The sequence below is a fragment of the Erythrolamprus reginae genome, chromosome 11, assembly GCF_031021105.1.
Source record: "Erythrolamprus reginae isolate rEryReg1 chromosome 11, rEryReg1.hap1, whole genome shotgun sequence".
Taxonomy (NCBI): Eukaryota; Metazoa; Chordata; class Lepidosauria; order Squamata; family Dipsadidae; genus Erythrolamprus; species Erythrolamprus reginae.
In genome coordinates, this window is record NC_091960.1 from 3,079,886 (window position 1) to 3,096,774 (window position 16,889).

Below are 16,889 nucleotides of genomic sequence, written 5' to 3' on the forward strand. Positions count from 1 at the left end.
TTTATTTTATTTATTTATTCATTTGTCCAATACACAAAACATATGGAAGAGAATAGACATGAAGTAATATATATAAAGATAATATTTAAAAATAGAGGAGAAGATATATGAAAGGAAGAAAAGATATATGATATATGAGATAAAGGAAAGACAATTGGACAGGGGACGAAAGGCACACTAGTGCACTTATGTACGCCCCTTAACATCTCTGGATGTTTTCTAGAGTTTATGTCCGAAATGCGATGTGGGTTCCAGACAGATGAGCTGTATTCAAGAATTGGTCTGGCAAAAGTTTTGTATGCAAAAGTTTTGTATGCACAAGGACTGGTGACGAATCCAGGCAGAGAGGAAGAGGAACGGAGATGCTAGTAACCCTGGAAAGCTCGATCGAGGGGTTTCACCTACGAGGGTCCAAATTGTGCCCTCTCTTCCTGCTTCCTCCACTCCTAGGATTCTTCATCTTTAGAAAAGGGTCCCTTGAGATCATCAAGTCTAAACCCTCCCACTCCAGGCAGGAATCAAGGCATTCTCGACAGCCCACACTGGCCCCTGGCGGAAGTGAAGGGCTGCAAAAAATTTTACTACCACACTGTGGCCGTGGCTTATTGTGTGGGTGTGGCTTGATGGTCATGTGACTGGGTAGGAGTGGCTTGCCAGCCATGTGACCAGGTCAGAGTGGCTGGACAATCGTGACCAGGAGCGGGGTGGCTTAAAGATCATGTGACTGGGTGGGAGTGGCTTACCAACCAAGGTAAGTTCTCAGATAGGCGCTTGGACTGTTTTTCAGTTGATGAAGTCCCCTTATTTGAAGAGCCACAAAAAGGACAAACGATAGAGAGCATTATTTGTTGAGGAGCACAGTCACATTTTAAGGTTTTGTATTAAGCCCACAAGGTACAGTGTTCTGAGTCTCCCGAAAATTCAAGGGTACAAATTTCAGACACACACACACACTTGAAAGTTCAAAAACAATGTTCTTTATCACAAAAATTCAAAAGAAACAACACACCCTTTTTGTATTGCAAAGAGCACTGGTCCCAAAACAACCTGGTAGTCTGTACAATCCCTTTAAGTACTTAGCTAGCAGCTGTGAAGGAACGTCACAGCTCTCCTTCTTCCACGAAGTGAAACACACACACTTTGCTCTGCTTTGGTTTCAAGGTCGTGAAAAATCAACAAAGACCAGAAACAGCAAGGCACGTTCCTGAAGAACAACAATCAGATAATCTTCCACAACGACCAAGCCAGCACGCTGCTATTTATATCAACAGCTCTAATTACTGGAGCCCCACCCAAACACAGGTGGCCTCTCTTATCTCCTGTAATATTTCCTCAATTGGTCTCTTCGATGCATAATTCTGCGCCTGCGTGGGCCTAACACTTCCTCATCCGAATCGACCGAAGATAATGGAGATCGGCTTCCTGGGCTGTGTGCCAAGCCCCCTTCTTCCAAGTCATCCCCATCTTTTTCTTCATCCAAGGAAACTGCACTGCCTTACTATGTCGGCAATAAAACAGGCCTAGGACATGTTGACGTTTCCCCTGCCTCCACCTCCACATTCCTTGGGGCAGGAGCTGGGCCAGAGCCAACCACAACAGTTCAGTATGAGAACAGATGAGGCAAGTAGCTCAATTTTCTTTCATTGCTTTAAAAGTTCAGTTCTAGATAGTGATTAAAGGCATTTATGGGTAAACACCTACTATTTCATTATTTCCTGTTTTAAAAGTAATTAAGGATCATGCTAAGGTACTAGAGAAGGAAGGACAATAAAAACAACTGTTAAGTATTCAATAAATAGTGCATAAACTTATTCCCCCCCATGGGCGGCTGTCCCAGGCCAAAATCCAAGGCCCCCCTTGCATCCCTTGAACAAAAGCAAAATATCTCCGAGACCGCCTCCTGCCGCACGAATCCCAGCGACCGATTAGGTCCCACAGAGTGGGCCTTCTCCGGGTCCCGTCAACTAAACAGTGTCGGTTGGCGGGCCCCAGGGGAAGAGCCTTCTCTGTGGCGGCACCGGCACTCTGGAACCAACTCCCCCCGGAGATTAGAACTGCCCCTACTCTTCCTGCCTTCCGTAAACTCCTTAAAACCCACCTGTGCCGTCAGGCATGGGGGAATTGAGACATCTCCCCCTGGGCATGTTTAATTTGTGCATGGTATGCTTGTGTGTGTGTCTGTTAGTATATGGGGTTTTCTTTTAAATTTAAATGTTTTAAACTTACTCGGATTATTTATGATTTGTTTTTCTCTGTTGTGAGCCGCCCCGAGTCCTCGGAGAGGGGCGGCATACAAATCTAAATAATAAAATAATAAATAAAATAAAATCCAGAATGCCACCGAGGGGGGGGGGGGCTTTTGAGAAAGGAAGGATTGGGCAACACCTCCCATCAGCCCCCTCCAGGGCGCAGCACCGGGGAAGGATTGCCATGGCAACGGAGATTTTTTTTTTTTTGTTATTGACACGAAGCGCTAAGAAATCAATTACTGACAAACGGATCGGGGCAGGGTGGGTGGGTGGATTTCTCTCTCTCCCCGAAAGGGAGTGGCTGATGGGTTGGGCAGTCAGAGAAAGAACTCAAGCCCATCAGATGATTTTGGGGGGGGGGGGCGCTCGGGTAAAAAAAATAAAGAGCCGAAGCACGACTGATTTTGATCGATTGATTGGCATGGATGGATCCACTGGCTTGAACCCAATGTAGCATCTTTGATCTTCATTGCCACATTTAGGGTTTTTTTAAAAAAAATTAATTCTATTTGCATGCTGGGTGTCAACAGACTCAAGCTCAACCCGGATAAGACGGAATGGCTGTGGGTTTTGCCTCCCAAGGACAATCCCATCTGTCCGTCCATCACCCTGGGGGGGGAATTATTGACCCCCTCAGAGAGGGTCCGCAACTTGGGCGTCCTCCTCGATCCACAGCTCACATTAGAACAACATCTTTCAGCTGTGGCGAGGGGGGCGTTTGCCCAGGTTCGCCTGGTGCACCAGTTGCGGCCCTATCTGGACCGGGACTCATTGCTCACAGTCACTCATGCCCTCATCACCTCGAGATTCGACTACTGTAATGCTCTCTACATGGGGCTACCTTTGAAAAGTGTTCGGAAACTTCAGATCGTGCAAAATGCAGCTGCGAGAGCAGTCATGGGCCTACCTAGGTATGCCCATGTTTCACCATCACTCCGCAGTCTGCATTGGTTGCCGATCAATTTCCGGTCACAATTCAAAGTGTTGGTTATGACCTTTAAAGCCCTTCATGGCATCGGACCAGAATATCTCCGAGACCGCCTCCTGCCGCACGAATCCCAGCGACCGATTAGGTCCCACAGAGTGGGCCTTCTCCGGGTCCCGTCAACTAAACAATGTCGGTTGGCGGGCCCCAGGGGAAGAGCCTTCTCTGTGGCGGCCCCGGCCCTCTGGAACCAACTCCCCCCGGAGATTAGAACTGCCCCTACTCTTCCTGCCTTCCGTAAACTCCTTAAAACCCACCTTTGTCGGCAGGCATGGGGGAACTGAAACATCTCCCCCGGGCACGTTTAATTTATGCATGGTATGTCTGTGTGTGTGACTGTTAGCATATGGGGTTTTTTAAATATTTAAATATTTTAAATCTGTCTGATTGCTTATGATTTGTTTTTTACATGTTGTGAGCCGCCCCGAGTCTTCGGAGAGGGGCGGCATACAAATCTAAGTAATAAATAAATAAATAATAATAAATGCTGCCCAATTCCTTAAGGGCTCTGCAGCAAACACCACTTCAGACAGAGGGTTATCCAACATCTTACTTCACCAAAAGAGCCCTTCACTCCACCACTCGAAACAGAATTCCCTACGAAACTATTACAATCCTGGGTTTTGAAAGCTTAGAATTACGACGTCTTAAAAATGATCTAAGTATTGCCCACAAGATCATAGGCTGCAACCTCCTGCCTGTCAAAGACTACTTCAGCTTCAACCACAACAACACAAGAACACACAACAGAATCAAGCTTAATATTAACCGCTCCGAACTGGACTGTAAAAAATAAGACTTTAGTAAGCGTGGAACTCATTACCGGACTCCGTAGTGTCATCCCCTAAACCCCAACAGTTTACCTTTAGACTATCCATGGTTGACCTCTCCAGATTCCTAAGAGGTCAGTAAGGGGCATACATAAGTGCACTAGAGTGCCTTCCATCCCCTGTCATATAGTCTCTCCTATATCCCATATATCTTCTCTCCTATATCCTCTATCATTGTGTATTGGACAAAATAAATAAATAAATAAATAATAAATAAATCTTCTTAAAAACTTCTCACAACTTCTGGAGGCAAGCTGTTCCACTGGTTAACTGTTCTGTCAGGAAGTTTTTCCTTAGTTCTAAGTTTGTTTATTTATTGATTTATTGATTGATTGATTGATTGATTTATTGATTGATTGGATTTGTATGCCACCCCTCTCTGAGGACTCGGGGCGGCTCGCAACACATATAAAAACATAGTAGTAGATCTAATCCAATTAATATAATTAAAAAACCCTAAAAATCCTAAAACAATTTAAAACATTCATTATCGTTCCCTCCATAAAACACACTAAAAAAACACTTGTTGGTCGGGGAAAAGATCTAATGACCCCAGGCTTGGTGACAAAGATGAGTCTTTAAACTTTTTCGGAAGGCAAGGAGGGTGGGGGCAGTGCGAATCTCTGGGGGGAGCTGATTCCAGAGGGCTGGGGCCGCCACAGAGAAGGCTCTTCCCCTAGGCCCCACCAGCTGACATTGTCTGGCTGATGGGACCCTGAGGAGACCAACTCTGTGGGACCTGACCGGACGCTGGGATTCGTATGGCAGAAGGCGGTCTCGGAGGTAATCTGGCCCGATGGCATGGAGGGCTTTATAGGTCATCACAAATACTAAGAAGTTGCTTTTCTCTTTGATTAATTTCCACCCGTTGCTTCTTGTCCTGCCCTCAGGTGCTTTAGAGGTTGACCCCCTCTTCTTTGGGTCAGCCCCTCCAATATTGGGACACCCCGCTAGTCCTTTGTTGAACCTGACATACCCAATTCCATCAACCGTTCTTTAACCTGCTTTTTAAAAATAAACACCTTTGGAAAAACAAGTCCATCTACTCTAACTGAGCAACATTATCCCCAACGGGGCCGGGCAGTCACCTGTCAAAACATCCCTCGATACCGTCGCTCTGGAGCCTGACGCTCCCCGAGATACAAACAGGAGAGAAGCGATTTAGAGCTAAGGAGAAATTTCCTGACAGTTAGAACCATTAACCTGTGGAACAGCTGGCCTCCAGAAGTTGTGAATGCTCCAAGCCTGGAAGTTTTTAAGAAGATGTTGGATAACCATCTGTCTGAAGTAGTGGAGGGTCTCCTGCCTAAGAAGGGGGTTGGACTATAAGACCTCCAAGGTCCCTTCCAACTCTCCTCCACCTCCTCCTCCTCTTCTTCTTCTCCTCTTCCTCCTCCTCTTCTTCTTCTTCTTCTCCTCCTCCTTCTCCTCCTCCTTCCTCCTCCTCCTCTTCTTCTCCTCCACCTCCTCCTCCTCCTCTTCTTCTCCTCCTTCTCCTCCTCCTCTTCCTCTTCTTCTCCGTCTCCTCCTCCTCCTTCTTCTTCCTCCTCCTCCTCTTCCTCTATTCTTTTTTTCCTTCTTTTTCTTCTTCTTATTTTTACTCTTACTCTTACTCTTACTCTTACTTTTATTCTTATTCTTATTATCATTATTATTTCAACAATACAACACAGCAAACGAGATCACTATGCTGGTTTCCGTATTTCATTACCAGTCGGGCGCTTCCCAAGCACCTAGGACTGTGCGATGTAGCGGCGAATTATGTGTAACAACCCCTATAACAGCGGCTTTCTGCAATTGACAGATGGGGATTTTGTCAATTCCGACGGTTTTTAAATGTCTGCTGAAATCCTTTGGCACTGCGCCCAGCATGACGAAGACCACTGGGACCACTTTCATGGGCTTATACCAGGGGTGGCGCTAAGAGAGGGAGTAGCCGAGAATCTCTACGTGGTCACAAGCAAACTAAGCCCAACCTCCCTTTAATTCCCCCGGCTGTTATCTAACTCCAAGCAAGGGCTAACATTGAGTTGAGAAGATTCCTTTGCAAACTTTGTTTTAAAGCAATAAATCAATTTCATTAGATCTTTCCTGAGCAGATTTGGTCTTTCGTGCCTGACCCTTCAGAGATATTTATTACAAATTCCCAGCTATGGATTTCCTTGTGGCCACTATCCATTGTCCAATGGGAACTGCAGTTTAATGTTTCCAAATGTAAAATAATGCACTTGGGGAAAAGGAATCCTCAATCTGAGTCTTGTATTGGCAGTTCTGTGTTAGCAAAAAATGTCAGAAGAGAAGGATTTAGGGGTAGCGATTTCTGACAAGCTCCAAATGGATGAACAGTGCGGTCAGGTGGTAGGGAAAGCAAGTCGAAGGCTTGGCTGCATAGCTAGAGGTATCACAAGCAGGAAGAGGGAGATTATGATCCCGCTGTATAGAGTGCTGGTGAGACCACATTTGGAATACTGTGCTCAGTTCTGGAGACCTCACCTACAAAAAGATATTGACAAAATTGAACGGGTCCAAAGACGGGCTGCAAAAATGGTGGAAGGTCTTAAGCATAAAACTTATCAGAAAAGACTTAATAAACTCAATCTATATAGTCTGGAGGACAGAAGAGAAAGGGGGGGACATGATCGAAACATTTAAATAGGTTAAAGGGATAAATAAAGTTCAGGAGGGAAGTGTTTTTAACCGATAAGTGAACCCAAGAGCAAGGGGGCCCAATTTGAGGTGAGTTGGGGGGAAAGATCAGAAGCAACGTGAGAAAATATTATTTGACGGAAAGCGTAGTAGATGCTTGGAACAAACTTCCAGCAGACGTGGTTGGTCAATCCACAGTCACTGAATATTAAACATGCCTGGGATAAACACAGATCCATCCTAAGATAAAAAACAGGAAATAGTAGAAGGGCAGACTAGATGGACCAGGAGGTCTTTTTCTGCCCTCAATTTTCTAGGTTTCTATGTCCTTGTACTTTCATCCCCCAAGATCAGTCAAAAAGGATCCCAGCTCCTCAAATCAGGACCAAAGACAGCTGAGCGCCCCTCTTGAGAGAGAGACCCAATGAGGTCTCACCAGGAAAGATCCGTTCTATATCCAGTCCACCTGTCAGAGGGAGCGTTTCCCCAGAGGGAGCACAACAAGAGGTTGCCTCGTTTCTGTTTTTAAACATTTTCCATTCAAGGGAGCAACGGAACTGGGTCTCTCCTGGGCACCTGCAACTCTAGGCGGATCTAAGAGACCTGCAAGCCGTGAAATTGGTCTGGCGCTTAACCCTTCCCCTCCCTCCTCTGCAAGGCCGGCTTAATCGGCCGCCGGCAGAGAGTAATGACATTATGGATAGAAGATTTTTAGCAGGAGGGGGTTGAATTGTAGGGTCCTCGAGGCTCTCTGAGGTTTTCTGGCCGACGTTTCGTGACCCTGCTAGGTAACATCATCAGCACAAGGAGGGAGTGGGGTTGGTGGAGAAGTGGGGAGTGGAGGAGGAGAAGGACCATGGGGTCTTTGATGCTCTCTGGTCTGGGGTTGCTGACTTGCAGACGTTTCATTAGCCAGATATGGAACTTAATCAGAGCTGGAAGGAAGCGGGGTTTGTGGAAGGGAGGAAGAGGAGGACAAGGGGCGAGGAAGAGGAAGAAGAGGACTACGATGATGACAATGACAACGATGACTGTGGGGACCTTGCTGTTCTCTTGGCTTGGGTCTTTTCTTTCAGACCATCGATTGCCACACTAGGTATTGTCATCAAGGCAAATAACAACAATATGCTTTGCAGGCCTTCCTTTCTGGGGGTTGCAACAGGCGGATTTATTTTCCGTCCAGACCATTTCCTTCCTTCCTTCCTTCCTTCCTTCCCTTCTTTCTTCTCTCCTCCCTCCTCTTCCTTCCTTCCTTCCTTCCCACTTGACCAATAAAATAATTCTACTTCTAATACACACACCCGGCAACGGCACCCCGATCCTCGCTCCAGCTTTAACCCCCACCCCTCGCCGTCCCCGGCCAGCAGCGAAGGCGCCTCCGCCCCGCCGGCCTTGGAGCCCCGCCGCTGGGCGCTGCGTGGGCAGATGGGGGAGGCGGCGGCGGGAGAGACTTTGGCAGAGAGGAGAAGCCGCTCTCCGGCTGCCAGGATGGCCCCCGAGGGAGAGAGGGAGGGAAAAGGAAGGAAGGAAAAAGAAAGAAGAGATGAGAAAAGGAGCAAGGAAAGGAGGCAAAAAAGAGGAGGAAGGGAGGGAGGGAAGGAAAAAGAAAGAAAAAAGAGAAAAGGAGTGCAAAAAGAAGGAAGGAAAAAGAAAGGAAGAAAGAAAAGAGAGGAATGAAAAGCAGGAAGGAAGGAAAAAGAAAAGAGAGGGCAGGAGGAAGGGATGGGGGAATGAAGAAAAAGGGAAAAAGGGAGGGAGCAAGCAAGCAAGGAAGTCCTCCTCCCCAGAAGCCTCACTTTCTTCTCACACTGATGATGTTACCTAGTTGGGTCACAAGACGTCTGTAAGAAAACTACCCAGCTCAGGCGGGTTTTTTCCCTTTCGAAAGCTCTCGGTAAAGGCAGAAGATCTTCAGCAGAGGAGATTCCCGGGCCTCCTTCTTCTCCAACCTCTGCCTTTCCTTCTTTCCTTCTTTTTTCTTAATTCTGTCTTTCATTCTTTCTTTCTTTCCTTCCATCATTCCTATCTTTCTTCAGTTTCTTTCATTTTATCCTCATTTTCTTTCTTTTCCTTTCCTTTTCTTTTTCCTTCCCTCTTTTCTTCTTTCCTTCCTTCATTTCTTCTTTCTTCTTTCTTCATTCTGTCTGTCTTTCCTTCCTTCCTTCCTTTGTCCCTTCATCCTGAAACCAGGAGCCCCCCCCCGGGGTTTGAGGGAGGGGAGAGATAATTGCTTCCTTTATCCTTGGGCTTACAGGAGATTAAGGGCTGCTTTGCATTATGACTTGGTTTGGAGGGGAGGGGAGAGAAAGGTGGATGAGTAGGAGAAGAGACTTTGCAGCATGGAAAAGGGGGGGGGCAGTGACCTCAAAGCTGGGGAAGGAGCACGGGACACAGCTGGAGTCATCGCACACCAGGCAGCCAACCAACTTCTGGATTACGCGCTCCCAATCCTTCCCCTCCCAGAAAGATTATCTTTTCATAGCGAAGTTTCAACACAAAATGATTTAGCTTTACTAGATGAGTGGTTAAAGCAATGGAAACTGCAGTTTAATGCTTCCAAATGTAAAATAATGCACTTGGGCAAAATGAATCCTCAATCTGAGCATTGTATTGGCAGTTCTGTGCTAGCAAAAACTTCAGAAGGGAAGGATTATGGGGTAGAGATTTCTGACAATCTCCAAACAGTAGATGCTTGGAACAAACTTCCAGCAGACGTGGTTGGTCAATCCATAGTCACTGAATTTAAACTTGCCTGGGATAAACACAGATCCATCCTAAGATAAAATTCAGGAAATAGTATGAGGGCTGACTAGATGGACCATGAGGTCTTTTTCTGCGGTCAATCTTCTATGTTTCTATGTTTGTAAGAGCCCTCCACTCCTCAACATGTAACAGAACATCTTATACAACCAGACTTGAAATCTTGGGCTTAGAAAGCTTAGAATTACATCACCTTCCAACCGACCTAAGCACAGCCCATAAAACCGTCTGCTACAACGTCCTTCCTGTCAACGGCTACTTCAGCTTCAACCACAACAACACACGAGCGCAGAACAGCTACAAACTCAAAGTGAACCGCTCCAAACTCGACGGCAGGAAATACGACTTTAGAAATCAAATAGTTAATGTCTGGAACTCACTACCTGACCCTGTAGTATTATCACCTAACCCCCAAAAACTTTGCCCTTAGACTGTCCACTGTTGACCTCTCCCGATTCCTAAGAGGTCAGTTAAGGGCGTGCATAAATGCACCAGCGCGCCTTCCATTCCCTGTCCTAATGTTTCCCTCTTATTAGTACCCATCTCATGTACATAAAGCAGCATTACAGTATATCTATGTATGTTACCAATAGGTACTTGACAAAGTACAATAAATTAATAAATAAACAAGTCCCTTTTACTATGTGCCCTTTTCAAAAGGAACACATCAATTTGTTTACTTATTTATTAGATGATGATGATGATGATGATGATGATGATGATGATAATAATAATAATAACAACAACAACAGCAACAACAACAGAGTTGGAAGGGACCTTGGAGGTCTTCTAGTCCAACCCCCTGCTTAGGCAGGAAACCCTACACTACTTCAGACAGATGGTTATACAACATCTTAAAAACTTCCAGTGTTGGAGCATTCACAGCTTCTGGAGGCAACTTCTGTTTCGCAGATCAATTGTTCTAACTATCAGGAAATTTCTTCTTACTGCTAAGTTACTTCTCTCCTTGTTTAGTTTCCACCCATTGCTTCTTGTTCTACCCTCAGGTGCTTTGGACAATACGTTGACTCCTTCTTCTTTGTGGCAACCCCTGAGATATTGGAAGACTGCTATTGTGTCTCCCCTGGTCCTTCTCTTCATCAAACTAGCCATGCCCAGTTCCTGCAACGGTTCTTCATATGTTTGAGCCTCCAGTCCCCTAGTCCTCTTTGTCGCTCTTCTCTGCACTTTTTCTAGAGTTTCAACATCCTTTTTGCATGGTGGCGACCAAAACTGAATGCCGTATTCCATGTGTGGCCTTACCAAGGCCTTGTAAAGTGATATTAACACTTTCGCGTGATCTTCATTCTATCCCTCTGTTCATAGAAACATAGAAGATTGACGGCAGAAAAAGACCTGCTTGAAGTTTGTTCCAAGGATCTACTACTCTTTCAGTAAAATAATATTTTCTCATGTTGCTGAAAGAGTAGATCCTTGGAACAAACTTCCAGCAGACGTGGTTGGTAAATCCGCAGGAACTGAATTTAATGCATCCTAGAACGGTGTTGGCTTCTTGGGCAGCTGCTGCACACAGCTGGCTCCTGTATAAACAGTTGTGCACTAATGATTGTCCATCTACCTCCGGCTTTTATTACTTTATGGGTAAATCAAGGCGACAGAGATGCTTAATACCTTCCTCCTCCTGATTTCTGAGATACGGCAAATCATTTGGGTCACAAAGTTCTGGCAAGGTCCAAGGCACAACTATGGCCCCTTTTTGACCTCCGGACTTCAACTCCCAGAATTCACGAGTCAGCATGGAATTGAATCCCCCAGAGGTCATAAAGGGGCCGTTGCTCTCCACCGCTGGTTCAAGGCAAGGGTTCTTCAACCTCCCGTCCTCCAGATGTGCTGAGCTACCTTTAGAGGTGTTGTGGTTCAGCCTGAGGCAGATCAAAGGCCAGCTGCATCTCTGCTGGCTCCATGCCCGGAGACAGCGAAGAGGAGGGGGCTGAGCAGTCGGACGGGGGAGGGTCCAGTCAGGAATGTGACGAGGAAGAACAGCATGGGAGCCCTGGGGAGGGGCCCTCCCCTGCCAGTAGCTTGGAGTCATTAGGTGACGAGGCACAAGCTGTCATTGACATGCGACAGAGACGTTTAGATCAAAGGAAGGATCAATTGAGGAGATATTATCAGCATTGAATAAGGAACACCAGGGCTGGGGTGTGGTCCTTATTAGCAGGGAAGGGTTTATAAGGCAGGCAAACCCTTGAAGCCATGTGGAGTGTTTGGAGTTCCTGTAACCTGCATTGTTTCTCGGCGTTTCTGTTCCTGGCTTGTGGCCCAGCAGTCTTGAAGAACCGTGGGAGGTGTATGTCTGTTATCTACAGCCTCGTCTTGGCAGCAAGAATCCTATATTGATGCATGGACAATTGCCTTCGTGTATATATTTGAAGATACAGCGTTTTCCTGCTTTGTAAGGACATTTTCTGTTAGCTTCGTTTTCCTTGAACATTATAAAACTGTATTTGAATTTTACGGTGTGTCTGGCTTATCTTTTTGGGTTGGTCATAGCTTCCGGAGTGACCCAGACAGAACACGAAGGGACCAGTTTAGGGGGGAAACCAGTGACGTAACTCCATTGACTCATCATTTCAGTATTTTGGGTTAGTGCTACTGGAGAGGCAAACCCATCAGCCCTACCTACACCCTGTAGGTGGTTTTTCTTGAGTCAGTTTTTGCTCTTCAACGAAGGGGAACCAAAGACAACACCCCCAACAAAGCTCTCAAGTTGCTCCCAAAAAGCACCAAGATGCAGTTTGGGACTCTGTGGAGACGTTTTTGATTGACATCCAGCCCAACACAGCTGTGAATGACTCATCCTGTGGGAGACTTCCCAGGAAGATGGCTGGGGCAGGGTCTGGGGGGGTCTGGGGGTGGCCCAACCTGCAGAACAGACTCTCTGGAGGCAGCTTTGAGCCAGGGAAGCCTTTTCTCTCGGTCTTTTGGGTTTTGCTTGGGGCTGCTGCTCAGTTCCCGAAACTTTCCTGGGAGCTTTTGAGGTTTTGGATTTTATTGGCCTCCATTAGAAAGGAGGGAGGGAGAAGAGGCAGGCAGAGAGGAGAGGAAAGAGAAAGGGATGGAGAGAAAGAAGGGTGAAAGTAAGGAAAGGGAAAGAAAGAATGGATGAAAGAAAGAAAGAAAGAAGGAAGGGAAGGAAGGAAGGAAGGAAAGGAGGGATGAATAATAATAATAATAATAATAATAATAATAATAATAATAATAATAATAATAATTTATTGGATTTGTATGCCGCCCCTCTCCATAGACTCAGGGTGGCTAACAACAGATAAAAACAACATGTGACAATCCAATAAAAAAACAACTAAAAACCCTTATTTATAAAACCAAACATATACACAAACATACCATGCATAACTTGTAATGGCCTAGGGGGAAGGACTATCTAAACTCCCCCATGCCTGGCGGTATAAATGAGTCTTGAGTAGATGGTTATCCAACATCAACTCAATTAATTCCCATAGTAACCACCTGTTACCACACACACAAACACACAGAAATAGATGAGTTGGAAGACATCCTTGAACCCTCTCTCTGCACTCCAGTTTAAACTAACTTCCCCAGATGGACGTCAGGAGAACCAATTCAACCCAACCCAACCCAACTCAACTCAATTCATTCCCATAGTAACCACCTGCTACCCATCCACCCCCAAACACACAAATAAATGAGTTGGAAGACATCCTTGAACCGTCTCTCTGCACTCCAGTTTAAACTAAGTTACCCAGATGGACATCAGGAGAACCAATTCAACCCAACCCATTCCAACTCAACTCATTCCCATAGTAACCACCTGCTACCCACCCACCCCCAAACACACAAATAAATGAGTTGGAAGACATCCTTGAACCATCTCTCTGCACTCCAGTTTAAACTAACTTCCCCAGATGGACATCAGGAGAACCAATTCAACCCAATCCATCCCAACCCAACTCAACTCAATTCATTCCCATAGTAACCATCTGTAACCACCTGTAACCCCCCCCCAAACACACAAATAAATGAGTTGGAAGACATCCTTGAACTATCTCTCCGGACTCCAGTTTAAACTAACTTCCCCAGATGGACATCAGGAGAACCAATTCAACCCAACCCAACCCAACTCAACTCAACTCAATTCATTCCCATAGTAACCACCTGTTTCTACTGTCCAGGAATGTGATTTCAAACATTCATTCAGGCCATCTAATTTCTGTCCTCCACTCAGTATCGCACAACTGACCTCCTGCACACATAGGCCCCTCTAACTTACACACAGAGAGACATAAACACACACACAAATAAATGAGTTGGAAGACATCCTTGAACTGTCGCTCTGTGCTCCAGATTAAGCTACCTTCCCCAAATGGACATCAGGAGAACCAACCCAACCCAACCCAATCCAACTCAACTCTACTCAACTCAACTCAACTCAATTCATTCCCATAGTAACCACCTGTTTCAATTGTCAGGAATATGATTTCAAACATTCATTCTGGCCATCTAATTTCTGTCCTCCGCTCCGTATCGCACAATTGACCTCCTGCCCACGTTGGTTTACTTACACAGTTTCATCGTCTTTGAACTCCAGTTCCCCGCAGGAGTCCTCATAGTCCACACCCCCTCCTTGAGCAGTTCCCTCCACCGTCTGGTAGGGGACCATCACCGTCCCTCGGGCCCCCGAGCTCCGGCTGACTTTCACCTCCAGGGTCCCTTGGCACTCGCTGACCCTTAACAGTTTGTCCTGGAAAGCAAAAATGCCAGCGTGGTCATCGTCCAGTATAGTCACGGTGGCCACCAGCGGGGCCACCAAGCGTCCCTTGGGGTGCTCGGCCGAATCCGACTCAAACATGCCTTCCGCGTCGCCCACCCGCAGGTTCAGAAGCCGGACAAAAAAGTGTTCATCTTCTTCAAAGATGTCGTCGTCAATGATGCCGATCTTCAGGTCCTTCTGGGTCTCGCCGGGTTTGAAGATCAGGGTGCCTTCGCTGTACTCGTAATCGGAACCGGCTTTGGCCGAACCGTCCTCGGTCTTGTAGTCTACGTAGAACGTGTTGTAGGTGTCTCCACCTTGTTGGCAAGTCACCGTCAACGTGACCGAACCGCAGTTCTCCAAGCAGTGGTACATGAACGGCTCAAAGAAGATCTTGCTGTAGTTCTCCTCCACCTCGGCTTCCGAAGGCACCTCCAGAAGGTTGGCGGACTTCTTGGAGAATTCCGTGACATGTTTCTTGAGGATGTTGCCCGCCCCGGTCATCATGCGCGTGGCCTGGATGCGGTAGAAAGCCCGGCTCTTCTGTTGATGCAGCAGAGCGTAGTAGTTGGCGATCTCCACCAGCTGCTCCAGCTCTTTATCGGGGTGCTTCTGCTTGAGGTCTTTGAGGATCTGGATGACTTCTTTGCGGCTCTCGTCCAACTCTTTCTCTTCCTGGGTGACGACGGGAAGGGGAGCCATGGACGCGGCGCTCCCGTCCGCGAAGACGCTCTCTCGGTGGTCGTTGCCCACGAATCCTCCGTCCATCTCGATGCCTTTGGGGAACTCCCCCTCGGTCCCAATGATGATCCCGCTGCGTGGGTCTGCCCTGTATCTCTTGTAGACGTACTTGTAGAAAAACAGGCGTTTGTCGGCGATCCAAGCGAAGACGACACAGACCGGGAAGAAGATCAGTGTCAACAGGGCTTCCCATACTTGGACGATCCCCGGCGAGAAGACCGCCAAGATGAGGTACAACCAGATGTAGGCAAAGATGCTCCAGGAAGCGGTGACGAAGAAGACCCTCAAGTGCTTGATCTTGCGGCTCTCGCTGTTGGGGATGACGTAGACGCAGATGGCGATGACCACGAACATGTTGAAGGCCGCACTGCCCACAATCGTGCCAGGACCCAGTTCTCCTGCCTGGAAGTTATGGCCGCAGACCTCGATGACCGACAGGAGGATTTCGGGAGCCGAGGACCCCAAGGCCATGAGGGTGAGGTTGGAGACGGTCTCGTTCCAAATCCTCACGGTGCCGATGCTGGTCTCCCCATTAGCTTTGGTGATGGTGATCTCCTTCTCTTTGGAAGTGATGACTTCGATGGAGGCCATGAAGCGATCGGCGATGATCGAGACCCCCAGGAACATGTACATCATGGCCACAAAGTAGACAATGGCCCGGGCAGCTTTGTCTCCGAAAGAAGGATTGTCCGGCTGCCAAACCGGAAGGATGACTCCAGGTTGGCATCTAGTGTTGCCTCCGCAGGTCCCGTTCGCTTCGAGGTCCACTTCGTTGGCATCCACCCAGGAGACGTTCCCAGCACAAAAGACTCCGGCGACCAAGATTTGGGTAAGGAAGGACGAGGAGACCCTCAGCCGCCACCACGGAAGCCGCATCCTTCTGGAGTCGTTGGGGGCCACAGGATCTGGGAGGGAAGAAAAGGAGAAGGAAGAAACGTTAGCGTTCTCGAGAGATGCTCTCCAGAATTAAGGCACCAGGCTAGAAAGAAGGAGACGGTGAGTTCTAGTCCTGCCTTAGCCTTGCTAGTCAAGTGTGTGACTTTGGGCCAATTACCAGGAGACTGTGAATTCTAGTCCCACCTTAGGCATGAAAATTGACTGGGTGACTCTGGGCCAATCACCAGGAGACGGTGAGTTCTAGTCCCACCTTAGGCTTGAAAATTGGCTGCGTGACTTTGGGCCAATCACCAGGAGACGGTGATTTCTAGTCCCACCTTAGGCTTGAAAATTGGCTGGGTGACTCTGGGCCAATCACCAGGAGACGGTGAGTTGTAGTCCCGCCTTAGGCATGATAGACAGTTGAGTGTCTTTGACCCAGTCCTTCCGTCTCAATGCAATGAACCTCACAGGGTTGTTGTTACGGGAAAAATTAGAGGAGGAAGTTATGTGAGATATATTTGCTGCTTTGGTGAGACCCACACTTGTGTTATTGCATTTATTTATTTATTTATTTATTTATTTATTTATTTATTTATTTATTTATTTATTTATTTATTTATTTATTTATTTATTTATTTATTTATTTATTTATTTATTTATTTATTTATTTATTTATTTACTTACTTACTTACTTACTTACTTACTTACTTACTTACTTACTTACTTACTTACTTACTTACTTACTTACTTACTTACTTACTTACTTACTTACTTACTTACTTATTTATCAGATTTGTATGCCGCCCCTCTCCGCAGACTCGGGGTGGCTCACAGCAATAATAGTACAATGTAAACAAATCTAATATTTAAAGTTTAAGTTAATTTAAAACCCCAATTTAAAAACCAATCATACATACTAGCATACCATGCATAATTTTTTATAAGCCTAGGGGGAGGGAAAGTATCAATTCCCCCATGCCTGACGACAGAGGTGGGTTTTAAGGAGCTTACGAAAGGCTAGGAGGGTGGGGGCAACTCTGATATGT

The 16,889-nt window shown here is 46.6% G+C and overlaps 1 protein-coding gene across 5 annotated transcripts in view; it reads right to left on the bottom strand.

The window, feature by feature from the left end:
* SLC8A2 (solute carrier family 8 member A2) overlaps positions 1-15,840 on the bottom strand; it is a 30,304-nt gene extending 14,464 nt beyond the window's left edge. For 4 of the 5 annotated variants that reach the window (XM_070764850.1, XM_070764852.1, XM_070764851.1 and 1 more), the window contains exon 1: positions 14,036-15,839. In XM_070764850.1, coding sequence (XP_070620951.1) covers positions 14,036-15,600 — 1,565 coding nt within the window. In that variant the 5' untranslated portion in view covers positions 15,601-15,839. Of the gene's footprint in view, positions 1-14,035 lie in introns of all 5 variants that reach the window. The other variant, XM_070764848.1, reaches the window with a different exon arrangement.
* Positions 15,841-16,889: the final 1,049 nt, after the last annotated feature.